Source organism: Pteronotus mesoamericanus, unplaced genomic scaffold, assembly GCF_021234165.1.
Source record: "Pteronotus mesoamericanus isolate MK-2021 breed Mesoamerican mustached bat unplaced genomic scaffold, CSHL_Meso_final scaffold_232, whole genome shotgun sequence".
Lineage (NCBI taxonomy): Eukaryota > Metazoa > Chordata > Mammalia > Chiroptera > Mormoopidae > Pteronotus > Pteronotus mesoamericanus.
In genome coordinates, this window is record NW_026555311.1 from 28969965 (window position 1) to 28997578 (window position 27614).

General features: G+C 37.7%; 1 protein-coding gene across 1 annotated transcript; it reads left to right on the plus strand.

The window, feature by feature from the left end:
- PLAC8 (placenta associated 8) lies at nt 1–26788 on the plus strand. Its single transcript, XM_054591563.1, has 5 exons — nt 1–63; nt 16981–17109; nt 18715–18839; nt 24805–24919; nt 26576–26788. The coding sequence occupies exons 2-4, from the start codon at nt 17010–17012 to the stop codon at nt 24907–24909; spliced, it is 330 nt and encodes a 109-aa protein (XP_054447538.1). The 5' UTR covers nt 1–63; nt 16981–17009; the 3' UTR covers nt 24910–24919; nt 26576–26788.
- Nucleotides 26789–27614: the final 826 nt, after the last annotated feature.

Below are 27614 nucleotides of genomic sequence, written 5' to 3' on the forward strand. Positions count from 1 at the left end.
CAGTGTTCCTGAACCTTCTAGAGATTGCCCTGGCTGCTGCCCTCTGCAGTTAAGCTTTGTGTGGTAAGTATTTTTACAATACAGAATGTCTTTTCCACTTTGCAAATCTTTTGTCTTTCTCTCCTATCCTCTTTCGAAAAAAATTATTGAAAAAATTATCAATTATAAAGGTAATAAAATCTTACCAAGTAACTAATGCCAAGGCAGAATTGAATGATAGCAAAATTGAATGTTGAACTAGGGTAATCTTTTAAAAACCCACACATCTGCAACATGCAATTGTTTTTTAAATTTAATTTTGCATTACTGATTATTAAATATGGGAATATCATGACTTTTTCTTTAAAATGTACCACTAGAAAATACATTTTTTGAGAAGAAAAAAGTATTCTTAATCATTAAAGATGAAATCATTGTATCACCATTAAGACTGGCATGCTTAAACAGAATATTCTAAATTCCTTCTAGGAAGTTTCTCTCTTACTTTGTAATGAGTCTCAAGATTTGTTATTGGAATTGGTTTTACTGGTGGGGCAGGGAGCATGTATTTTGTTTCAGTCATTTTGAAGTTTATTGTTGTTTTATTATCAAAAGTTAATTCTAAATGTCTCTGTTTTTATGCAACAAAAGCAATTTTTTTTTTAAATCATCCTGATCTGGCCACTTGTTATATTTCCTGATTTATAGCCGGGTTATTATTGGCAGTATTACCAAGGCAGCTCTCAGTGTTCTCACTGTTGAGGGAATGATTAGCTTTCCTCACTTTTATAGTTTAAAGAAAGGGGGAAAAAGAAGCTTCTTCTTTCTATCTTTAACTTTCAGTTCCTTAAGGAAAACACATTTATTTAAAGTGGTATAAAAAAGGGAGATGGGCTTGAGAGCTGGCATTTCTAAAGTCTACATATCTGGTAGAAAGACACCAAAATTGTGTGTATGGGATTTACAGTTTCTATTATGTACATTTGCTCATTGCTTTTTTTTTTTTTTAACATCTATCGAGCATCTACTCTGTTCCAGGCACTGTGTTAGGATAAAAAGATGAATGGCCAGCACCCATAGAGCTCAGACTCAGGTAGAAACAAGGGACCTGAAAAGAGCTGACTTTAAAATATAACCAGGACATGCCCTGACAAGGACATGCCCTGACCGTGGCATGGCCTGGTTAGTTGAGTGTCATCCCACAAAGCATAAGGTCTCTGGTTCAGTTCCCAGTACATGCCTGCGTTGCAGGCTCAGTCCCTGGTTGGGGCACATGCAAGAAGCAACCAATCGATGTTTCTCTCACACATCAATGTTTCTCTCCCTCTCTTTCTCCTTCTCTTCCCCTCTCTCTAAAATTAGTAAGTATAAGTAAATATGTCTATAACTAGAACCAGACCTCTTCAGAAGACTTAATTACATGTGGGTGCCACTGGTCCACATTCCTTGATAAATAAATAAGTATAAAGAAGTCCAGTATCACTATGATTATTTCCTTCAAGGATTACAGTTATTTGGGGAAGGAGATTAATATTTTTCCAAAATATTTACTACCAGCTTTATCGGTGCCCTAAGTCTGTGCTTAGTTTACCTCCTGAGAGTTAACCAACTCTAAGAACACTTGAATGTGTTAGCAAAAAGCAGATGAAACCTGGAGGTCTGAGCAGGCACCATGGTTGGCCATCAGTTTTTTGTTTTTGTTTTTTTAATTAGCACTTAAGACTGTATTGAAACTCACTTGGGTTTTACGTGGGGGAGTGAAAATGGAGACAAATGTGTATGAATTTACTGGCTGTCCCTCTTACTACATAGACCCTGTTCTGGAAGAATACATCTGGAAACTCTTGGAAAAAGAAATATTTTATAATCAAGTGTTTGTATAGGCTGCTGCCTTTTTCCTGAATTAAATTTGTCATCACTTTAAGTGTTTTATGGCCACCAGATAATTGCATTTTCATTGATGTTTTGAGACCCATTTATATCAACCCAAGTACTTACAAATGGTTTTGCTATCTCTTATAAAATATTGAATGGGAGTCACTCAAATTATAGATTACAGAAACCACCCACATTCAACATTCTGGACATTATGGTAATTGATATTATGGTTAAGGGCCAGCACTATCTTAACCCTCTTTACTTCTGTCATCAGTACAGTTGGGGGACAGGGATAGAGGGGACTCTTTCCCCACACATAATAAAACAAACTTTAAAATCATTCAAACTTTAAAATAAATTTGTAAAACTTGACTCCTTACAAAAAAAATTAAAATAAAATAAAGCCCCTTTGAGATGTTTTATATCAAAGTGGATGCAGCCATTAGCCATATTAAATCACCAGGTAATTGTTCTTCAGCCCATATGATTCTAAGGACAGGGAATTCCCATTCAAATTTGAGTTGAGCAAAATTTAAAATACAACGCTGTACTTCATAGGTTTTCTGGGTTTTTTAGCCAAGACACTACATCTGAGATATCCAAAGACCTGCTCTACTGTTAATACGACCAGATACCAGATATGCTAAGCATGGGTGGAGTTGGTGATATCTTTTGGGGTTCCTCTCTGTTGAGCTCCTGCTGGAGACAAAGAGTTCCAAGAGCAATGTGAAGAGAGAAATAGAACAAATGCAAGACTTGAGTCTGAGGAAATAAATACTTGCATAAGTGAGGAATCTGATTTTCACTGAGGGCTTTAAAAATAGCTGAATATAAATTGGGACTTGTAAGGAAGCCCAAAAGACTCATTCACTCAACCAGTAGTATCTCAACCTTTAATTCTGCAGACAAATATAAATTGTAGAATAAGCTAAAAGAACTCGAATTAAACTTTCTTAGAGAGACTCTTTCTGCTCCTTTACACCAACTCAAGAGTTACAATAGCGGTCTCAACAAGTCAGATAATTGTGAGCTGAAGTACAATGATTGGATACCACTCCTTTTTTAAAAGAGATATTGAATAAATTCTTGCTCCCCAATTATAACAAACAACAAGAGAAGCAGCCTTCTCTGCACTGTAGGAGAAATGGTTTTATTGTCACATTTGGGAGTATCCTCATGAAAACACAGACCTGCACACTAAGTATTTATTTTATTAGACTAAATGGAAGGACATACACCATTAGTGTCAATAGCGGTTTGGTTTGTATGGTGGATTTACTCGAGATTTTTTTCCTTTGATTTTTTTGTGATTTTTTTTTTTTTTTTTAGAACATCCTCATTGATCATGTTATTTCCACTAGAGCATTTAAGTTATACATGTTTGGGGTGAAAATTTAAGTGATGGGGGAAACTGTATTTGTGTAAAAGACTTAAGCTCCACTACTTTAATACTCAAATCATCATTTTGGATAGACTTCCTTTAATACAGTGATTCCCAAACCTCACTGTACCTTGGAATCTCCAGGGGAGCATTAAAAATATTAATTCCAAGGTCACTAATCCCTTCCACCCAGACCAATGGATTAGGATCCGATTGGAACCAAGTGCTTGATATTTTTAAAAAGTGAACTCATTACATTACCCGAGCCTCCATATTAGAATTCTTTTATATCTGTTAACCAGGAAGTTACATTACTTAAAATTAGACTCCACAGTGTTTCATTGAACCCTTTTGTTGTCACAGTGGGCAAGGTTTGTTAACACCTGATAAAAAAGTTTTCCAGGCTCTGTGGTATGGAACTAAGGACTTTTGACCCATCACATGTAATTCATAAGCACCTGCACAAAATGTACTGCTTAACAAAACACTATCAGCTTGTTTTAAATGAGTCACCCTGTGTTGGCTAATTTTTTTTTTTCCTAAATTTCCCTGCTGGTTACCTGCTAAAGCAGTTTTAGAGGTGGTTTCTGGGGAAAACAAAGGCTTCCCTGCAAGAATACCTTTTGCTCACTTCCACGTTGATTGAGGATAGCCATACATTAGTTCACCTCCATGCTCCTAGAATGACCCTCTGTTCGGCTGTTGTGCTGGTCGCATCTTTGAATTTTTATAAGTATATTTGCCTTATGTGCTTTTCTTTTGCATATCCGTTCTTGTGTGTAAGCAGCAGCCCTCCCTGGGAGACTGAACTCAGGTTCTTGCCAAGGACTTCCAGTTCAGCCTCACTGCTGCCCAATTCTTATCAAACCTCAGCTACTGAAAATTTTTTTCATGGAAGATTGTCAAAGGATTTGCATCTGTGTGTTTCTTTGAATAATCTAAATAATCTGATTTTTAATCTTGAATCATCCCAGATTATCAGAGAGGTAAGTACTTATTTGGGATCATTTTAGCTTCTCATAGATTGCTTTTGGTGATTGCGCTCCAAAAAGGCCTTGGCCTTTAACTCTATATTAAGAAATAGGCTCAGGAAAGTCATTTTTCTGTTTATTGTAGAGAAATTGCTAAAGGGCTTGACCATTCCATGTCGCATGTTTTGTTTTGTTTTGTTTTGTTTTTTGAGGGCCTTGATGAGAAGTTTCTCTGGGCTTCAATCTGTTTTTGTTTTATGGACATGGTCAATCTCCTAAAAGTTTGTGTTCCCTCTTTGCTTTGCCTGGTAGGGAGTCCTGAGTCTAATTTGCAGCTGATGTCTAACACTGTGGGAACCTGAAGGCATGCACTAAATTTGCTCCAGGCTTTATTTTGCCTGTGTTTAATTTCTTCATTGTTCATTTTGTATCTTGTTACTATCTATGTAAATCTGTAAACTGTTCAAATCCTCTTAAGGACAAGATGACAGTATGAATCAGAGTTTCTCAGTCTTCACAGTATTGGGCCAAATAATTCCTCATTTGCAGGAATGCACCGCTAAATGTTGAGGGAGGAGGCATTCTTGGTGTCTACCTACTAGAGGCCAATGGCAGTTTTCCCTCCCACCTGCCACTTAGAGTTGTGACAACCAAAATGTCACTAGATAGTACCCGATGTCCTGGAGAGAAATCACCCTGATTATAAATCACTGGTATGAATGAATAAATAAACTGGTATTAAGCATGTAGGAAAATAAAAGTTTTCCTCAACCCTCTTAGGGTCCCTGACAGGGTCTAAAAATTAAATTGACAAAGACAGATTAACAGGAGAGAAGGCTACAAATTTTTCAGAATTTTTACATATACATGGGAGCCTTCATAAGAGAATGAAAGACTGGAAGAAGTGACCAGGACAGAAAGCTTTTCTACCTTTTAGACAAAGAAACAAGAAATTTGTGGAGAATTGACAAGGCAAAAGGCTTGTCCTAGGGGTACTAAATGGCAAGGAAATAACATGATTTGCCTGTCCTCAGCCCTGAATTTCCTGTTTCTAGTGATAGGGATGTCTCCCTCCTTTCTGGTTCATGGAGGGTGTTTTTCACAGGAAAGGTTTATCTCTTGCTTTCAGGGAAGAAGGGGAAGGAGGTCAGAATGACTTCCCTGCCTTTGCTTTCTTTCCAGGCTCCTTCAGCTTAAGATATTCAACATGCCAAGGGACCACATTTTAAGGTCACATGTCCTGGAACCCTTCAAGGGCTTAGTATTTTCTAGGCTATGAGCAGATCACTTCTTTGGGGACACAAAGATAATGAAGCCCAGCTATTGCCCCCAGGAAAAAAAAAAACAACCAACAAGTCAAAAAGGAAGAAAAAAAATATAAGTATTTAGAGCACATATCCAAATCTCCTATCTGAAGTTAGTGTAGTCATGTGCCACAACAATCAACAATGGACCGCATATAGGATGGTGGTCCCAAAAGATTATAACAGACCTGAAAATTTTCTGTCACTTAGTGTGTTACTTAGAATTGTAGCACAACACATTACTTGCATATTTGTGGTGATGCTGGTATAAACAAACCTGTGCTGCCTGTAGTACAGAACTATAGTACTTACAAAGATGTATGGTAGGTGGTACTTGATTGATAATGATGATAAATGACTATGTTACTGGTTTATACAGGGTCCAGCACAAATAACGCCCCTTTTTTATTACAAAATTTTTATTGCAAAATCATTAGCGTGTGATTCTGTAACATAACAATATCACACTCAAGCATACCATAGGACATTTTAGATGACGTGTTCAAATTAAAGCTATAAATTATTACACCCATATTATTATCCTAAGCCTTTTCTGCTGTGGTGAAATCACATACTTGAAAAAGCCAAGCAGTGCTCATCCGGGTTCATAGCCAGGCAAGTGAAAGCCAAGGTCCATGCTCTTTCATTCTGCCAAGCCCTCTGTCATTTTGGAAGGACTTTTATTGACTAGCCCAGGTCCTGCATGGCTTTCCTTCTCTAAACCGGTCTGCGTTGTCCTGATGGAATCAGGCAAAACCACTGACCATCGCTTGCCTTGGCCTTCCCAAGGCTCTTAATTCCCTCTATTTCCATCACTTCTTTTCTCCTCTGTCCACCTTCTCTGGCTTTCAGCTTCCTACCAAATAATTCCATGGGTTATATGCAACCTGTTTCTGGAACAAGAAAATACATAAAGTCAGTTGAGTGGGCTATATAATATGTAAATGTGAGCAAAATTAACTTTATCTCTGTGTCCCAGATTTCATACCATTTTCTAAGTTTGATGCTGTGTCCTTTGACCAACTTCACAATCCTTAGCAATCATGTCAGAGCTTCCTAGTTGATTATCTGGGTTCTTTAAACTGTAGCCATAAATTTCTTATTAGTAATAATGACTGGGATGGCATGACAACTGAGATAAATATCACACTGGGAAGAGTATTGATTATAAATAACCATCTCTTACAAGACCACCAGGAGGTTTGTCCCCTATCCCTTTGTCTTGTCAGTCATTAGTACATGAGTTACACTATTAAAAGAAGTAATGCAACATAAGCCTCTAGAGGAGAAAAATCTGGGCAAACTTCTGGGTTGTGTCTTCTGTCCTGACCCCAAATTCCTGTGAGTCAATTATCCTGTAATAAACTCTGTTGTATTCTATGGGGTTGCCTGCTTTGTTTGTCGGTCTCAGGATACCTTCTTCTCATGACAGCGGCATTATACCTTTGTTCCACTGTCACAGAGTAGACCCTGCTTTAAATAAAAAAATCACTTTCAGTTTTTTCTCCAGAACCCAAAATCCCACCACAGGCCTGTTCTGGGTCTGATATGCATCTGGAGCCAGCTGTTCCCGCCCCTCCCCACTCACACCTCTGGGCGACATACAGAAAAATGCCTCTGCATCATACTCAGTTCCTCCTGCCTAGTGTACCAGTTACGGTGTAGACCAGAAAATGCCATCCCAAAATATATCTCTTTGGCATAAGGGTCACTGTGATCTGATTATTTTGAGAAACAGAAGACATAGGAGGAACTCTGAACACAGAGAAGTTACCTTTTAAGTTTACATGTAAATGAAACGTTCATCAGGTTGTCTCTCTCTGTAGCACGAGGAAGAGAAGGATGACTCTAAATCTCAAGAAACTCTTAGCAATGGAGAAAGTTCCAGACTAAAAACTGCATAATAAATCTTACTGTTATGTTCCTGGTCACCTCCCCTTTACTGCCCTCACTTCTCTCTTTTGCCTGAAGATGATATCGAAGCCTGTATTCTAAGCCACCTCTGAGAGTTAATCATTTTTCTGGGTATCTATATGAGATGCTTGTGTCAGTAAACTTGTTTGTTTTTTCACCTGTTAATCTGTCTTTGGTTACAGGGGTCCCAGCCAAGATCTTAGAAGGTAGAGGGGAAATTATTTTTTTCCTCCTCTACAGTGTCATTTCTGAAATTTTCTCCCCAAAATGAAAACTCTCCATTATGAGGAAATTAAAACATGATTACACATAGTTGAAATTATGGCATTTCCTAACTTAAGTGAAATTATTTCTATTTTAAAAAATGTCACTCTAAACACATTTTTATCTCATGTTAAAAACTGTGCTCATGCCTGATAATGCTTAAATGAGAAGCTCTCAGGGTAGTGTTTGTGTTTTTGATAGCACAAGACTGAGAATCTGACACCAGGAAAGTCCAATAATCCTCCTTTCATCAAGAAAGAAAAGAGATCTTGGTTCACTAAAATGTTTAATTTGGGGTAAGAGTGGGGATAAACAGCACATAATAAATTGGATCGTTCCATCTCTCCATTTCATTCTACTATCACTAATCTCCCTGGTAACCTAATCATCAAGTTTCTCTACTTTTATCTTATAATGTATTAAACTGGTGTCAGGCATATATGGTTTGAGGGGAAGACTACTTTTTCACACCCAAGTCCTCTAGGCCTGAACTAGGAAGCTCCTTACATGACTCACTCTATTTTTCTAGTCCTTTGATTACCTTTTTTTTTTTTTCCTTATTGGTCAGACAAGATTCCTCACTCCTCTGAAGGCATTCCCTCTACACTGTTCCTGCTGTGAGTTCCTGCCTCCTGTTTCTCTTTACCTGTTAGCATCTAATCTCAAATGCTCCCTTCTCCAGGAAGCCATTCCTAATCCTCCAAATTGGATTTGCCCCTCTCCCTAAACTTGCTCATCACTTTTATGATGTGGTAGAAAACCAACTGAGCTTGGAGTGAGGATACTGGGCTCTAACCATAGCATTGATACTTGGCTACATCTGTGCTTTTGCTTTAAATGACAATGATGGTATCTTACCTTTCTTCTTCTTAGGGTTATTGAGAAAACTACAAGAAGCTATACAGTCATGTGCTGCTAAACAATGAGGATATGTTCTGAGGAATGCATTAGGGGATTTCAGTGAATATCATCAAGTGCATATATGTATTAAGTGCATACATAACCTTGGTGAGACAGCCTACTACACACCTAGGCTCTATAGTACAGCCTATAGCTCCCAGGCTACAAGCCTGTACAGCATGTGACAGTTCAAAACAATGTGAGATTAAATCAAGCACAAGAGAAAATGATGCAATTAAGAGACATGGTAAATACAAGCTGTATGAGGCTGCTGGCATAACACAACATACTGTGTTACAACCAACTTTTGTTTTATAAAGAGACAGAGTGCACTCTAAAATAATGATAAAAAGTATAGTATAGTAAATAACATACAAGCTTCGGCAGAAGTAATGAGACTAGAATTTGTTAGCATGGAAACTGGCAGTAGAAACCACTCAAGAAATTTCAGTTTTCCTTCCTTATCCAGGAATAAACAATTGTGTGTTCCCAGAGGAAATAATTTCGAAATCAATTATTGCTGACATTTGGGTTCTTTGGCCTCTGATCACTATCTGGAGGAGTGAGAACGCACTTCCTTTACAAGCTAAGGAAGCTGCATTGTTTTGGCTTCTCCCCACCACTTTCCATTCCTGTAAATGTGGGAGCAGTTATCCACTGCCCACACATCAGCATCTAATACTAAAGCCATTCCCCCTGTCCTCCAAGTTAAACACAGAATGTCCAGTGAAATTTTAATTTTAAATAAAGAATGAATAATTTGCAAATGTAGGTATGTCTAAAATTTTGTATGAGACATAGTTATTCAAATTTAACTACATATCTTGTATTTCTTTTTCCTAAATGTGGCAACTCTACTTAATCATTTAACCATAATTTCTGTTCTTAGTCTTACACCTAGGCTCCTATTTCCTAGGTTCTTTAGCAACCTATGAGTAGAAAAAATATGTTAGCATTACCAAGTACTGGCAAGGACATGGAGCACCCAGAACTCTCATACATTACTGATGGGAGTGCAAATTGGTACCGCCACTTCAGTATACTCTTTAGCACTATCTACTAACCCTAGGACCCAGCCATTTTACCCCAGTTATAGACATAACAAATACATACATAGTCCACCTGAAGGTATGTACAAGAATATTCATAGCAGCACTATACCAGTCATAATAGTTCAAGCTGGAAGCAATACAATGGTAGAATGGATGAATAAATTGTGGTATATCTATGGGATATTATATGGCAATAAGAATGAATGAATTATTGCCACATCCAACATGGTTGAATCTCACAATCATAATTTTGAACAAAAAAAGCCAGACACAGGAAAATAAATAATATATATCATTATATGTGTACATGTACAAGCAAAATGAACCTCTGGGGTTAGAAGACAGGGTAGAGGTTGCCTTTGGGAAGAGTGTTGGGCTCCCTAGGAGGGTAAGGAGGGCTCCTGGGGATGCTGGCAGTGTCCTGGTTCTTGAATCAGGTTGGGTTTACACAAAATGGTCACTTTGTGAAAGTTCATCAATCACACTTACAATTTCTGCACTTTACTATATATACAGGGTGGACAAAAGTAGGTTCACAGTTGTAATAAAAATAAAAAATACAATACTTAATAATAATACAAGAATAAACTCTGTGTTCTGTGTAAACCTACTTTTACCACACCCAGTATATTGCACTTCAATGAAAAGTTTACTTCAAAAGGAAAATAATAGCAGAACTGGATAGATTAAACTGTCAACCTGGGAACAGTAAGCCAAAGGAAAAGAGGCAGGTTTAAAGGTTGGGTGGACCCAGCAGGACTTGCCACACAAAAGAGGAATTTCAGAACAGGATGTGAATGAGTCCATGGGGATACTGGAATCATGTAATGATTCCTGAGTTCCAGCCCTTGCATTTTGAACATTTCTGAATGAAGAAGCAACATGTTAGTTTTCATTCCTCATAGAAACTGCTTGTCAGGCCTACTGTAGACATGACTTAATGCATCTGCTGGGAAACTGAATTAGACAACCTTTAGGATCCCTCCCAATGCTCACATTTCGTGGTGCTCATGTTTGATGTTCTCTAAACCATGGTTTCTCATCTCAGCACTGTTGACATTTGGGGCTAGAAAATTCTTTGTTGTAAAAGCTGTTCTGTGCTTTGCAGGATGATTAGTAACATCCCTGGCCTCTACCCACTAGATCACAATAGCACCTCATCCCCAAAAATGCCTTCAGACATTGCCAAATGTCTCCTGGAAATTAAAATTATCTGTTTCAGAACCAGTCATCTAAACCTGTATTGTGGAATTCTAGAGTAAGTTTTTGAGTGACTGGTTTCAGGACATTAAAAATAATATATACATATGTACATAAACAAACAAACAAACAAATACATAACATAAAAAGAAAGCAAAGTCACAAACCGTCCAGCTTCCAATAGCCCCACAATTTACCTGAGAAGGGACACCCTAGGTAGGTGCTTACCTTTTATTCCTGAACAGGGCTTGCTCATTTCAGCTGGCCAAGAATTGTAATTCTTGGCTGGTGGAGTTCAGTGGAAAGAAAAGTAAAGGCTTTGGAGTCCCATAGAACTGAATTCAAGTCCCAGCCCTCCCACTCTGTCACTTTGGACATGTGACTTATTTTCTGTTTCTTTCCTTTTCCTCTGTAGCCTTGTAGAAGAATTACCCACATCTTACAATATCTAAGAAGTGTGGACAGAGGGATAACACTGTGTTTCCCTTTGGAGTTCTCTTTTTTTTTAAATTAATATTCATAACGCACTTACCTTATATCAGACACCACTCTGAGGACTTTTCAAATATTGACTCATTTAATCCTTCTGACAACTTTATGAGCTAGATACTATTAATACCCCATTTCACAGATAAGGAAACTGAGGCACAGGGAAGAGACTAGGAAGAGGATGAGGGGTCACACTCAATGTTTGAGACAAGCTTCATTTTCTCATGTATAAATTAAAGAGGTTGAACTAGCAATAATGATTTTTCCTTGCCCTTGACACTTAACCTCTTGTCCACTGTAAAAAGAGTCGTACCAGCCTTAATTCCCTGAGAGCTCTGGTCTGCTGTGAATATTCAATAGGGATCAATGTTAACTGGAGATCAAACAAAAATGCTTGGAGACGTATATGGTCTATACAAGGGTAAGCCTTTGTCCTACTGGCAACATATCATGCTCAGGTTTTTTCCATCAGGGTTCACTGGCACTTAGTCTTTCTTTTGTGTATATAAACGGTGGTTTACAGTTTTCAAAGCGTCTTCACATACATGATCTCATTTGAACCTCCCAAATACTAGAAAGGACTAAAATCCAAGCCTTTTGATTCCTACGACATTGGTCATCTTATCAACACACTGTCATTCACCTTCTGGGTACTGTGTTCCCAGGTGCTTTTCCATACCATTAAATCAGGCATAGGCCCTGTCACTTAGCAACATTTAGTTTAAAATACGCACAATGGTGCATATGTCAGATCATTGACATGTTACAGGAAACATAATAGCCTATTGACATAATCTCATCACATTAACACAACAACTCAAAGAGAAAAAGTGTATTATATTCATTTTCAAGATGTCAAAACTGAAGCTCAGAGAAGTTAGTTTACTTGTCCAAGGACACACAGAGGGTGGAAAATAGATTTGAACCCACGTTTGTTTTTATCCATGGTTCCTAATTACGATCTAGACTCTGGCTATTCATTGTGGACCAGACACTTGCAGCATTGGCACTACCTAGGACCTTGTTAAAAAAGCAAATCTCAGGTCTCTCTTTGGGCCTACTGCATTAGGATCTATATCCCAAAGGGATACTTAAGTAGGCCCTGGATACAATATAATTTAAGAACCACTGATCTCAATTGCATTGCCATACAGATCTATCCATGATATACAGAAGTACAAAATCTATTAAAAACACACATATATAAATCCATACACACATACATTGTAGTGTTTTTTTATAATATACCTCTAAACATTTTACTTTAAGAAAGGGAATTTAGGGATTTATAAGCATGTGGTGTGAGTCCCTGTGTTAGATTAGGAATTGAATTAATTGAGCTAACTGATATGAGTATATACTAGGATAGATGTGATTTGCATATATAGCAATTGTAGCATATGCCCATTATTGGACTTACATCAGAATTCCTTATTCTCAAAACTTACTCACTGGTATTTTTTTTTTACATCAAACTGGCAAATTTTACCTTTACTCCCATCTATTCAATGCAACAAGTATGTGTGGCCAGTGCTGTACAAACAATTGTGAAAGGTATTAAGGACTGGAAGAATATTTAAAATACAGTCTTTGACCTGAAGTAGTTTTTATCTCTGGGGTCTCTTGAAAAGAACTTTAACATGGATTTCCATTTTACTACATTGTCTGAACCAATTGTGATTTCCTCTACTGATTTTTTTCCTAAAGCATTGTTTCTCTTAGAGAAGTGATTTCCTTTTAGCCTTACTGGTACATTTTTCTTTAATAGTACACACACACACTCACACACACACACACACTGCAGCAGTATAACCAAAATACACACAACTCTGTATATTTTGACTATACTGATTTTTCCAGTATATTTTTTAAAGGTAATGAATAATTAAATCTTGAGGTTGGAGGTATATCCATAACAGTCAGGCTTAAACAACTGTACACTGCATGTACAATTTATTCTTATCTATAACTATTTCTCAGAGAGTAGATTGAGTTCACATCATGTGCCAGCTCTGATCAAATGGTATGAGCTTTCTACACACTATCAGGAAACGTCACATGTCCAAAGTGACAGAGTAGGAAGACTGAAAATTGAATTCAGTTCTATGGGACTCCAAAAGCATTTTTTTCTTTCCACTGAACTCCACCAACCAGGAATTACAATTGCCTAGGATTCCAAGACATATCCAGTGGAAATAGATTCTATATACATTCTGGAGTCAATTAGCAATGTCTGCTGTGGGTGTGGGAACGAGCTACTGATGAGCACCTGGCTACACCATGCCATCCTTACACTTCGATCCTACCTCCTGACCCAAAAAGCTTATGCCTCTACTGTTCCTCATGCATTCCCAGTCTTTCTTTCCCCTACGCATTTGCTAACATTATTTCCACACCTAGAATGTTCTGCTTTCTGTGCCCAGACAAGAATCCCATGACCTTCAATCTGACTTCCAGCTTCTCCAGAACTGGATGACAGTTCTGTTGATAGTTCTGCTAGTTTGGAAAACAACAACAACAAAAGCAAAAATTAAAAACAAAAACAAAAACATATTCACAGAGCATATGCTTGAACTTCTCCAGCTCAGAACCTTGGACCAGAAGCTTCCCTCACACCTCCATGGTGGCCAAGGAGATTCTCAGTACAGACTTGTTTTGACTGAAATGAAATACTACCACGTCCCCTATGTGTTACACCTGCCCTTTCAGGGTTGTGCAGTGTCTCTGCGGTTTTATTTCTTTTATTATACTACTGAAAATTCCCACCAAATGAGTTCTCAGTTTCTCTTCCTTATTCATATTTCTGTTACACTTCCTCCACCTTTGAAACTATATCCAGTACCAAAATGAAGCCAGGCTCACTGAATGTACATATTTTGAATGAATTATGCTTTTCTCTTTTTCTCCTCTTTAGATTTGGCTCTCAGGGGAATCAGTGTCTGGGAAGGGAGTTGAAAAAATACAATTTATATTTAAAAGCAGATTAGGCTACACAGCTGTTCTGGTCTCCTTCACCACTCTCACTTCTTGTACCAACCCCTCTCCCTTAGAGGCACTTGGGCACTTACTAAACATGCAGGTTTCTCAATCCCTTTCCAGACCTATTATATCCAAATTTTGAGGGCTATTACATTCTTAACAACCTTCTCAGGTGATTCTTACTCACACTCAAGTTTGAAAATTAAAAGGAACATTTGTTAATTATAAATAAGTTTTCTATTGTATTTAAATAAGTCATACCACACATGATAGCCAGCAATGTGACAGTGGTTTTTCTGAGACAAAATATCCATAGACAGAAACCAGTAGAAAATATCTGTTATGTAGAATTTTTAAATAAAACCCATTACAACCAGAACGACAAAATACTCCTATACAAAAAGTTCAAAGTTTCTGCCTTATCCTGCACAAGTTTAAATTCACTTGGTCAGGCAAGGCAGTACCATCCGTTTTCATGACTTTTAACCAGTGCCTTTCTGCTAATTCATTCTCTCAGCCATGTTCTATTGCATGTACACTGTGTGCCAGGCACTGTCGTAGGATTCCCTGGTCAGCCCTTTACTACTTTTTCCTGTTGGTTAATAATCTCTGCTCCTCCACGTAACCATATATCTTCGTGCATTATCAACAAAAACATTATTACCCTCTCAATTAAGCAGAGAGGAAAAATACCAAAATTCAGTTAAATATTTATCTGTTTTGCCGTTTCAAAGAGGATTCATGGTGTGATCTCACCATCATTATACAGCCTCCTCAAGCCGGCTGGTTTTCCTTATCTCTCATAAAGCAAGTTCTTGATAACAAGTATTAGAGGCACCTTTCTCGGGCAGTTCAAAGTGCCTTGGCTTTTATTATTGAAGAACTTCTACATCTCTTTATGCCACCTCAGCTTTTGGTGGGAAACTACTGTTAACAGTCACAGATCTCAGAGATGACAATCAATCCAGAAGAGGAGCAGGGCAAGGTAAAAACTAAGAAGATAAATTAGAAAGGACTGAGAAACTGAAACAACACATAAACATAGCTACAAGAGCTGGCTATATCAGAATCACCTCTTAAAAATTTTACACCGCCAGGGTCCACCCTAGCCTATTCAATCAGAAGCAAGAATCTGTCTCTCTTAACCAAGCACTAAGGGTGAATCCAGTGCACAGCCAGGATAGGAAAGAAGTGTTGATAGGATCTCTGACTGGAGCCATCCCTGGCAAGATGGTGGAGGAAGACTGAAGGCAGCACAGCTCAGTGATCATATGGGGCAAGGAGGTTGACTTGCAACTGAACTGGTCAAGGCAAGTGTTAAAAGTGATCAGGGACCAAGGGCCAAAACAACAGAGCACAGCCATTATAGTCAGATTCAAAATAGTAAGGAAGAACGTTTTGAAGTTGGTAATCAGGAAACCAAGCACATTTTCTCTCTTGAGAGTACTGACCAAGTAGGGGCTCATGAGACTTCACCTGATTGCCTGATGAAATATAAAAAGTATAGGTGCCACTTTGTTTTTTCTTTAATTTAATTTTAATTTCTTTTTTCTTTTTTTTCTTTTCAAGCATTTCTTTATTTCTTTCTTTATTTTTTAAATACATTTGTCTCTGCCTACCCCCCACCACTTTCCCTTGCCCCCTCCCTTCTTCCCTCCCTCAGCTCTTCCCCTTTGGTTTTGTCCATGAGTCCTTGCTATATGTTCCTTGACTTTCCCCTTCCCTTCCTTTCCCCCCCCCCCCCCCGCTCCTTCCTTCCCTCTTGTCTCTGTTGATTTCTTTTCCTTTCAGTGTTGCTGGTCTTATTTTCCTTGCATCTTTGTATTGTTGGTTAGGTTCCACTTATAGGAGAGATCATAGGGTATTTGTCTTTTGCCCCCTGGCTTATTTCGCTTAGCATAATGCTCTCCAGTTCCATCCATGCTGAAGTTTAGTAGTTCTTTTTTTCTTTCTGCTGCGTAGTATTCCATTGTGTATCTGTACCATAACTTTTTGATCCAATAATCTACTGATGGGCCACTTTGTTTGAGAGACACTATTTCCTAGTGGTTTTGCAACAAGTGGGTTTTTCCATGGGAACCTGAAGGCTCTTTTTTAGATTCTGACCTGACACTTTCACAAAAGGAAATTGAGTGTTGTCTTTCTTAAGTAATCTAGGTCTTCTGTAAAACTTTAGCTATCAAGATATCACTAATAATTACACAATGAATGCTGACATTAGTTAGAAGCATCTGTTTTAATAAAAATTTTATGGAAAAGTTAAGAACTCTATCACAGAGTTCTCTTAAGGAACAATTGAAGTAATGTCTGTGGAATAGCTTTGTAAAAATTAATTATAATTGCTATTAAATAGAAACACTTCAAATACAAAACAGACATTGTTCAGGATGGTTGCCTTCAAAATAGCAACAACAAAAAAAAATCATCTTGTTAATCAATGAAAGGGGGAAAAAACAGCAGAAAACCTAAGAAAGGAACTTTAATTCCCTTCCCTTTATGGTTTTAATTTCCAGATATTGACAACAGCCTGAAAAGGTAACACTAAGTCAGTTGAATGAGAGCACCCTTATTCAGGAAAAGTGCAGTGAAATGCCCTCTCAACTGGTATTTACATTATATCTCACCAATAGAGTTAAGTGTTTAATACTTTTTTGGTTTTGTTTTTACAGGCAGTATCCTTTTCAAGTTATCCTTAAAAATGAATCCAGTTGTTTCACAGCCAAGATATGGTGCAGGGGGTACGACGGCGAGTGACTGGCAAACTGGCGCATTTGACTGCTGTAATGACATAGGGATTTGTAAGTGCACGTAGTAATTGGTTTCTCCTTGACTACCAGTAATAATGCAAATTACTAACATAATAAAAACTGTTTATCCTATAAATGAGTTCCATATTTTACTAACTCAGAAGTCACAAGCTGGAAACCCATGGTGGATCTCACAACTGGATGTGTTTTGTTTGTCCTATACATCATGAACCTTCTTGACATACTAATTTTAATATAGTAGAAAACATCTAAAATCAGATTTTACATAAAAATGTAGCTTTCCAGTCTAGATTTCCAGCATCTCTTAAAAATTTGGAAAATTGGGAAAGATGAGCCCTCATTCTCATGTGGCAGAGGTCAGTTGCTACTGAGTGTTAGTCAACCTCATTGAAAAGGATATTTTCTCTGTAGTTTGCTATGTTTACACCCACCATTCACTATTTTGTGTTTTTTCCATCCTATTCATCCTATTTCACTCATTTATTTTACCTGACTGGCCTTGAGTTTGTGATCCTTGTTTAGACCAATCATGTCTTTTTAAATTTTTCACCTTTTTAGTATCACCGTGATCTTGACATATTTCTCCAGTTGGCTGTTTATGTCTTCCTTCTCCTACAGTACTGATTCTGTGTTTTCTGGCTTCAGTGATACTCTTGTGCCTGTTCCATTTCAGGAAGCACTGTGCGTTTTTAATTTTACTGACTTATAATTCTTTTACACTATCAAACACACTATGTGTAAGGAAAAGTTCCTTATTTCAGAGTCTATTGCTATGTTAATTGCAGATACTCTCTATGTGGATCATCTTTGAAAAATAGCCTCCTTTTTTTGTTTGTTTGTTTGTTCTTTCTTCCTTTTTTTTTTTTTTTTGTATATGATGGAAGTTTCAAATTCACTGGAGATAGCCTTTTGCTTAAAACAATCAATTAAAAAAAAGACTTTCTTATCTTATCTAGGGTACAGCATAACAAAACTCTACCCCAGAGTTTTCCAAAAGAGACTTTTACTCAGAGAATGTTAGAGAAGTTTCCTGTTTGTTCCTATTTCCTTAGGCCCCCCCTTTTTTTTTTCGCCTTACAGAGATTCTTTAAAGTGAAATTGCAGTTAAGTTTTCAAGTTTTTGATGCCAATATCCCTTAACTTCTCTTTGCCTCTACCCTCACAGTGATAATAAGGCTCTCCTATTTGCCTGTATGACCATATAGAATCTATTCCCTATTGCTTTTCTCATTTTGGCACTAATGATTTCTCCATTCACCCATTTCTGACCTTAAACACCCTCCCATGGTTTTCAGAGGGCTTTTTAGATGTCTGATGCCACAAACGTCCCGTGCAAGCATGACCCAAATGTAAACAAAGGCAGGGAAGAAAGATAATTCTTATATCCCTAGATTGGCAAGTCAGAAGTTTTTCAAGTAATTCTTATCTGATATGATGACATGCAAATTTTTTCCAGCTCCCAGACACTCTTGTGAGGAAGCAAGACATAAATACCCAGATGACCACATTGTTGTCTCAGAGGGCTTATTAAGACCATTTCCCCAGTGAGAGTGTATTTGAGAGCATCTATTTGAAATTTAGTGGAAACTGTGATGACTTTCACTAATTCCTCTGTGTGCTCTCACCCTCACTCAGGCCTCTGTGGGACTTTCTTCCCTCTGTGTCTGTCATGTCAGATTGCCTCTGACATGGACGAATGCTGCCTGTGTGGGGCAAGTGTCGCCATAAGGACCATGTATCGAACCCGATACGGCATCCCGGTGAGTCAACCAAGGGTCCAACCAAGGGTGAGGTGGTAACCCAGACACCCAAGGGCTTCCCTTCAGTCGGACAGATCTCCATGTTTGCCCTCCTCACCTTCATGCCTCGACCTCGTCTTTTCTCCACTACCATTCTAAATTTTGAAGTGATTTACAAGAGCAGTGCTGCTATATGTACTTTGGAATATATTAGTAACAAAATCTTTTATTGATCCAATAGATGCATTTCTGAAAAATTTGCTAGAGGTAAGTAGGTGAGGGGCAGAGGCCAACACAGGACACTTAGCCTCTCCTGGCTTTACTCAGACATGACCTTCCATGCAGAGTGGGTGATAGATTCTCATAAAGCCTTGAGTAAAAATAAGCACGTGGTGGATCCTCTCAGAGCTGGCACATTTGCCTCATTGGTAAATTGGTAAGTCATTAGCTAGTGTTCATTTATTAAAAAAGAATATTGAGCACATAGAACCTTGTTAAATCATAAGCTGGTGTTCATTTAGTCAACAGGGATTTACCAAGTACATAGAACATGTCAATTACTATTGCAAATGCTGGAGATATGTCCATGAAGACAAAACCCTGTCTTCATGGGCCTTACATTCTTTTGTTTGTAAGACTTTTTAAACATAATTTCAGACTTAATGAAAATTTGCAAAAATGGTACAAAGACTCCTAAATACCTTTTGCCCAGGCTTCTCAAATATTAAAAATTTGCCACATTTGTTTTATTTTTCTATTTATCTATTTCTTTTCTGAATCATTTGAGGGTAGATTACAAACTTGATGTACTGTTACGTCTATTTCACTGTATTTCTTTTTTATTTAATTTATTGATTTTCAGAGTGAAATGAAGGGAGAGGGAAAGCAAGACCGAGAAACATCGGTTTGTTATTCCCCCTGTTTATACATTCATTGGTTGATGCTTGTATGTGCCCTGAGCAGGTATTGAACCCACAACCTTGGTGTATCAGGACAATGCTCTATTCAACTAAGCAACCCAGCCAGGGCTATTTTAGTGTACCTCTTGAAAACAAGGACATTTTCTTATATAACCATGAAACAATTAGTAAAAGCAGGAATTTTACATGGATATAATATTATAAGCTAGTGTATGGATCTTATTTAAACTGTACCAATTATCCTAACACCACTCTTTAGATGAAAAGAAAATCAACCTGGGGTCACACATTATGGAATCAGTTGTCACACCTCAGTAGTCTCCTACAATAAGAAACAGTGTCTCAGTCTTTCTGTCTTTTATTTTTTTTAAAGGAACACAGTCAGTTATTTTGTAGACTACCCCTCAGCTTGGTTTGTGAAATGTTTCCTCATGATTAGACTTAGGTTGTACATTTTTAGAAGAAACTCCACAGAAGCTATGCTGTGTTTGCCATACATCATATCAGTAAACACATGACATCAATTTATCGCATTAGGGGTGATGTTATTAAGTTTGATTATTTGTTTGACATAGTGTCTGCCAGAATTCTCTGCCATAAAGTTTCTATTTCCCCCTTTATAATGGATAAGGACCTTGTAGGGAGATGTCAGTATCCTGTTTACCCTCTAGTTCTAACATCCATTGAAGATTCTTGCCTGAATCAGTTATCACTATTATGCTTGCCAATGGTAGAGCTTATGCTCCAATGGGAGATGATAGTTACAATATACCTAAATAAAAGTACAATATAGAGAATGGTGACAACTGCTACAGAGAAAAATAAAGCAAGGAAGAAGAATAAAGTGTTGAAGTTTCTCATTTTAAATAGGGTTATCAGGAAAGACCTCAGTCAGAAAGTAAAGACCTAAAAGGATGACAGAATGACTCATCTGGGAAAGGTCCAGGCAGGAGAAGAGGTAGACCCAAGGCCTTGAAGTAGAATTCACCTGGAATGTTCTAGAAACAATGGGGATGGGGAGCAGGAATAGAGTGTATGGGGCGGGGGGGGTTAGAAGATGATGACATGAGAGCATTAGCAAGGGCCTTGCAGACTATAAGAACTTCAGCTTTTACTCTGAACTGGGAAGTCATTGAAATGTTTTAAACAAACACATGACAGGATGAGTTCTTGTTCCTGAAACTTACCATATTTTGCTGTGTATAATGAGCACTTTTTTGCTCAAATTTTTGAGAGAAAAATAAGGATACGCATTATACTTGGGTACAATGATTACTCACCATGGGTATAATAATAGGCATAATAATCCTGTGTATAATGCACACAAAAATGTGGGTGTGCATTATAAATGGGGGCACCATTTAGCCCTAGCCTACTCTTTTGTTCATTTTGTTGCAACACACCGACCTTCTGCTCCTTTTTGCCTGAGGGCCTCTGCACTTTCTGGTCCTTACTCATCTTTCCTAACGTCAGCACCTTCATGTCTTCAGATCCTGGTTCTGAACTACACCTTCTAAAAGAGGCCTCTCCTCATCGCTGTATGAAGAACCACTCTCCCTCTACTCACACAGCTCTGTTATCATCTGGTTTCCTTCACAGTATACTTATCACTACTGGAAATCATTTTATTTATCTGTTTATTGTCTATCTCTCCTCCACTAGAATATAAGCTCCTCAAGAACATCAACCCTACACCTAGAATAGAGCCTGACATGCAGTATTCACTCAATAAATAAATATTTTTTGAATAAACAAGAAAAAAAGAAATAAGCCAGTCGGTGTAAGACAAATACCATATGACCTAACTTATAAGTGGAATCTAATGAAAAAAATAAACTAATCAGAAAAATTGAACCAGAGACATAGAAACACGGAACAGACTTGACAGCTGTAAGAGGGGAGGGGAGAGGGGGGGATTAGCTGAAAGATGGTAAAGGGATTAGTTAAAGAACGTCTATGAAGGACCCATGGACATGGACAACAGTGTGGGGATTGACTGTGGGAGTAGGGAGTGGGTAGGCTGGAGGGGGACAAAAGGGAAAAAATTGGGACAACTATCATAGCATAAACAATAAAATATTTAAATTAAACAAAAATATTTAAAAAGATAATGCGTGGAAAAGGCGTATCACAGAGCCTGTCAAATAATAAGTGCTCAGTAAATAACTGCTACTGTTTTTGTTCTTAGAGAATGAGTCAGCTCTTTTCTCAGGGCAGGGATGTGTTCAGGGCTCTGGCTTCATTTGTCCCATGTAATTGCTCAGCACCTGGTTTTCCCAGCACTCCCTGCGGCTCTCAAGTGTGTTCCTCATAAGGCAACATAACACACAGGAGTTCTTAACTTTGTGACTGAACCATGAACTTCCTGAAATCATAGGCAAATTGTCATGTGTAAGTAGTTAGGTATAGGAGTGTGAGGTGAGTTCTCAAAGTGGTCCCTGACACCAAAATGGTATAGGAGAAGGGGCGCTTAGCTGGGGACTGGAGATAAAGGTTCTGAGAAGAGAATAAATAGCCAATTTTTTGATTCTCTGATAAATCATTTGGTGGCATTGGTTTTCCATCTGTCATGAGGAAGTTGTGCAAGATGATTCTATGGTCTCTTCTAGGCCTAGAATTCTATGATATAGTAAGTTTTCTTGGCAAACATTAAATAAGTGTATATAGACAGTGTATCGCTGTTCCTCCTCTTGCAACAGAGCTTGAAAATGGTAATTCCCAGGACTAATTTGTGCAATGCAGGCTTTCCACTTTGTTTCCCTTTTACATCTATGCAAACTGCCATGGGGCTGCTACAACACAGCCTCTGACTGCTCTGCCCTGCTCTGCACGGCACCCACTAGGCAGGCAGCCACACAGCCTCTGCTGGAAAGAAGGAGGAAGAAAGGAAATGACTGCTGATTACTGTGTGCTAGGGTAGGATTTTGACATATATTTGCTCATTTACTACTTACAAACTCTTCGTGGTCCAAGAATTGTCATCTCCCCTTTATAGACATGGAAACCAGACATGAGAAACACTTAACAATCACAGAACACGGGGAGTGCTGGAAGTTGGGCTCAGTTTATTCTAACTCCAAACATCTGGTTTTTCCCACTTTATCATCCTGCTTTCCTGAGTAGATGCGTGGTCAATCACGTGCAACATGTCATTGATTTATTTGCTCAATGATTCTGAAAACAGTACTCGTAAGAAGACTTCTTTTTTAACTGGTGACGTACTAATCCAATTTAACCAGAGTGGTGAATGCAGAATCTTTATTTTTTGCACCTATTTCCCCAGAATGGCATTTGTATCCTGGTCAAGGCATTTGTATTCCTTATTAACTTCAGCATGCTACAAACCTATAGTTCATTTGCTTTCTCTTTGAAAAGGAACTTTTTTTCCTTCTCCCTAATTTCCATATCTATATTATGAAACAGACTTAGAATCACGGTGTGTTTTCTACAGATTTCCCTAGGTTTCTCAACAAATAATAGTAAGACTTTTTTCCCCCTAAAAACTACCTAAGGTAGTGCTTGCTTCCACAGCACATATACTAAAATTGGAAAACTATCCAATGAGGTAAAAGGCAGGCATAGACATGCTAGAACAGAAAAGTAATTAGATCCTATTAAATGAGAATATTTTCTTCTTTGTGGCATATAAAATGTATTCAATAATGGTGGTTTAATAAAGGTTTACAAGATAAAAAAAATAAAAGTTAAATGATGAATTAAAGACTGAAAAACACATGTCCTATGAGGAAGGGTTAAAGGAATTTGGGTTACTTATTAGGGAAAAAGAGAAGGCCACAAGGCTGAATTGTCTACAGGCTGAAAATCCATTCTTCCATCTGATGAGGGTCACAACATTAGAAGAATTTTAACACTGCTATTCATTTGTCCACTTTTTGTTCCATACAATCACTCTGTTAAATGAGAATCAGAATCACTGTAGAAATAAAAAATTTTTCATAAAATATAGAATACTCATAATCTCAACATTTAGGAGATCCTTATCCTTATAAACTGAATCTACATATATATATATGAGTACATTATATATAAGTACTCATATATATATTCTACTATGTATATACAGTTTACATATAAACTGAATCTACTCTCTCTCCTCACACTGTAAATTAGGAATTGCATTTATTCAACATTTTAAAAAATTAATGCTATCGACAAAAGCAGCTCAAAATTATTTCAATCCATCAGGATACTCCATCATAGAACCTGGTTGTCAGACTAGAGCCCTTTGGATCACCCAATGCCTCTTACAAAAAGCAGATTCCTGCAAGGGCATCTCTACCAGAGACCCATTGAGAGCCAAATTAGGCCATTCTAGAGAGAGGGCCCTCAAAACTTTTCAAGGTAGCTCATTCTATGGCTTTTCCAAACATTATTCATTCTCTTTTTTTCTTCTTTCCCCGTAATTTATATCCCTCCCTCACTTTGGATTTCCTTCATTGCAAAACATGAGGGATGCCAGCGAAAATGGCCAGAGAGATACATGATGAGGCTTGGCCTGGCACTAGACCACAAACTAGAAAAATTACTGCATCACACAACTGGCTTTAAAGGAAACCATTCCAGCTGTGACCTGTGTGGCTCAGTTGGTTGGCACTGTCCCACAAAGTGAAGGGTCGCCAGTTCGATTCCCAGTATACGAGATGAAACTGGATGATGTCTTTCCCCCTCTCTTTCTCCCTCCCTTCCCCTCTCTCTAAAAATAAATACAATCTTTGAGAAAAATAAAATAAAGGGAACCATTCCAGAACAGATGATAGAGGACTGGGGTGATCGTTGTAACCTGCAAATGATTTGAAACGGTGTAATGCGAAAAGGGCACTGGCTTGAGAAGAGAACAACCAAGCACTGCCAATTTGCTGTGTGATCTTAGCAAGGCGTTTAACTTCTCCGCGTCATCAGGAAAATGGCAATAATATCACAGAATTCTCATGATAAAGAAGTGACAAAATGTATGTTTTAAGGAAGTTAGAAAAGCTATAAAACGCAGGGAATTGTGTAACTATATTTACAAGCTACATGTTGACTCATCTGTTTGTTTTTAACAGGGATCCATTTGCAGTGATTTCCTGTGGCTGTTGTGTTTTCCTCAATGTGCCCTTTGCCAACTCAAGCGAGATATTGAAAAAAGAAAAGCAATGAATGCTTTCTAAAATATGCTTGGTGCGTTGGTGGAAATTCTTTGATTTATGAACATCAGAACAAATTTTCAAAGACGTCTTTTATTTCCTTGGTATTCTCACAGATACATGAGATATCCCTTAATAAATGGAGGGCAAATGATTTTTTAATTGCCAGCCTAACCCAGTCAGTTGTTAGTCCGCTTTCCAGAGCCTGAATTGAGAAGACTAAGCCTGGTTGGGCAGGAAAGAATTCTGTGGCTTTGTAAAGATGTGTGCCACAACTGGAGTGGCCATGTGTTATTCCACATAGATATGGCACGTATCATCCATGCCTATCTTAGGTTCACCATAACTTTGGATATTAGAGACATGTGTATGACAGATGTACACCTGCCTAAGCCTAGATCTCAGGTCTGCTACTACCAACAGTAACCAACTGAATTGCCATGCTAAGTGTGACCATGTAATGTACCTAGTCATACATTCTTATCAACACCGCAATATTAAAATAATAATTTTCTCCAAAGTGACAAGAAGCTATTTGAGCTTCTATAAATTAAGTGTAGACAATTCACCCAGTTATTCAAAACTCCCCCACTATAAAATTAATTACTGACTTTTTGGTGACTGTCTTGTCAAAGTTGAGTAGCTACCTAAGCTCTCCAGACAACATTTTTTCCTGTTTCTCTCAGGCAAGAGGACAATGGCTTAGTCCTGCCTTTCAATCTCTTCTGTAAATCCTTATAAAATTTATAATTAAAGTTTAGTTTTCACATAGAAATGGTTATTCTCTGAAAAAGCCCTGTCTCCCAAGAGGTTTTTGAGAGTGTTTGATCAGGATGGTGCATTTATGTGTATGATGGATTGACACTGGTACAATCTGTCTCTCTCTAATCTGTTTTTGCCACATGCAGCACAAAATAACGTCTTCTTCATAAACCATACTACAGTATGTTGTATTTTAGTATCCTAGTATTTGCCTTCTGATTGTTTTAAATGGCTTCCTTCAATAACTGGACTGCTTAACACTTTCAAACAAAGTCAAGATGAGGAGTTTTCTTATCAGTAGTCCTTTTCCTCCTTATACTCTACCTTCTAAGAATCGACTATTACCTCTTTTGCCAAGCAATGATGCTTTTCTAAAGACATATGATGTGCAACTTGATTCATAATTTGACATCAAAGTAGTCCTTAGGAAATTATAATGTGGCAGTTGACTGGTTTAGTCATCCAGTCAATGAAAAAGATTATTTTTGTTTTAGGTTCTCTTCCTTTTAGATACTGTTACCTCCACATGTTTGATAATTCATCGCCATTTGGTAACAGAAGTTAGCTCTGACAAACTTACAGAGCATTCCATTGGTTCACGCAACCACCTAGCAATAGTGCCGGCACATAGTAGGGACTTAATAAACCTTGCAGATGAATAAATGAATGCAACTTGCAAGGAAGGAAGAAAATTGAGGCCCTCACCTAGGAAGCTCATCTAAATCTCAACTGGTGGTTGTGACTCTTCCTAATATATTGTACTGAACCAGGGGCCATTGGTATAGATTTTTAAATATGTAGCAATTTGGCAGTAGGGAAGGGATGGAATGGTAGCTTTAATATTTGGAACAAGATAGTGTAAAGAAAGATGGAACCAACAAATATTAATTCTTTCATTCATTTATTACTTTTTTTCTGATTCCTACAGGTAAAATTTACATTGTGGTGAAAGAAAATGCTGGAATAAAATACTGCATCTATTAAGTACTGTCTCCCTTCAAATATTAGAAACTAATTCAACTAATCCTATGTTTTTAAATGGCTTCAAAACATTTTGATTTCCAGTTTATTTTGAAATAAATATGTTTCTAGTGCTGTTCTCTAAGATAACTGGCATTAAAAAAATTAATTCCCTCAACAAGTCTTGTGTCTTTAAGTGCTGTTTTATGGGAAATTACAATATGCTTTTTTAATTTTTTTAATTTTATTTTAATTTGTTTTTTCAAATACATTTGTCTCTGCCTACCCCCCACCACTTTCCCTTGCCCCCTCCCTCCTTCCCTCTTGTATGCTTCTTTTAAAAATGAACCAAAGATTGCCAAATGTCAAAGCTGAATGACAGGTAGACAGAAATTCTTTCTTCTACTTTTCTACCTTATAATGTTTGAAAATGTTCACGATAGAAAGTTTTTTAAATCTTGTCAAGTAAAGAGCTTTTATTATTTTGGATTTTCCCTTCACTGGGAAGCCAGGTGTTATCCTGCGAGGTCCCTCTCTCCAGGCAAGTGTGGCTTCCTCCCTTTGGGAGCCTGAGTAGCATTTGGCACTTCTTTACAGCCTCACAAAGTAAATCCACTCCAGGAAGTGTTTGTTGAGCCATACAGAGTTTACTATAGAATATGTAAACAACAGAGAGGATTTTTGTCATAAGTCACACAGCAAACCACTTAATTAAAATTTCCATTAGGCATTTCTATCCTCCCCAAAGTCATCTCCTGCAGTAAGTCAGCCAGAGGGGCTTCACACACCTTTCTTCCTCCCTCCCCCAGGTTAATGTGGCATTTTATTATTTTTTTATTAAGATACAATTAACATATGACATTATATTAGTTTAGGTGTACCACATAGTTGCAATTTTTTTCCTGTGATGAAAACTTACAAGATTTACTCTCTTGGCAACTTTTAAATATGCAATACAGTATTATTAACTATAGTCACCATACTATAGTTAACATTACATCCCAAGG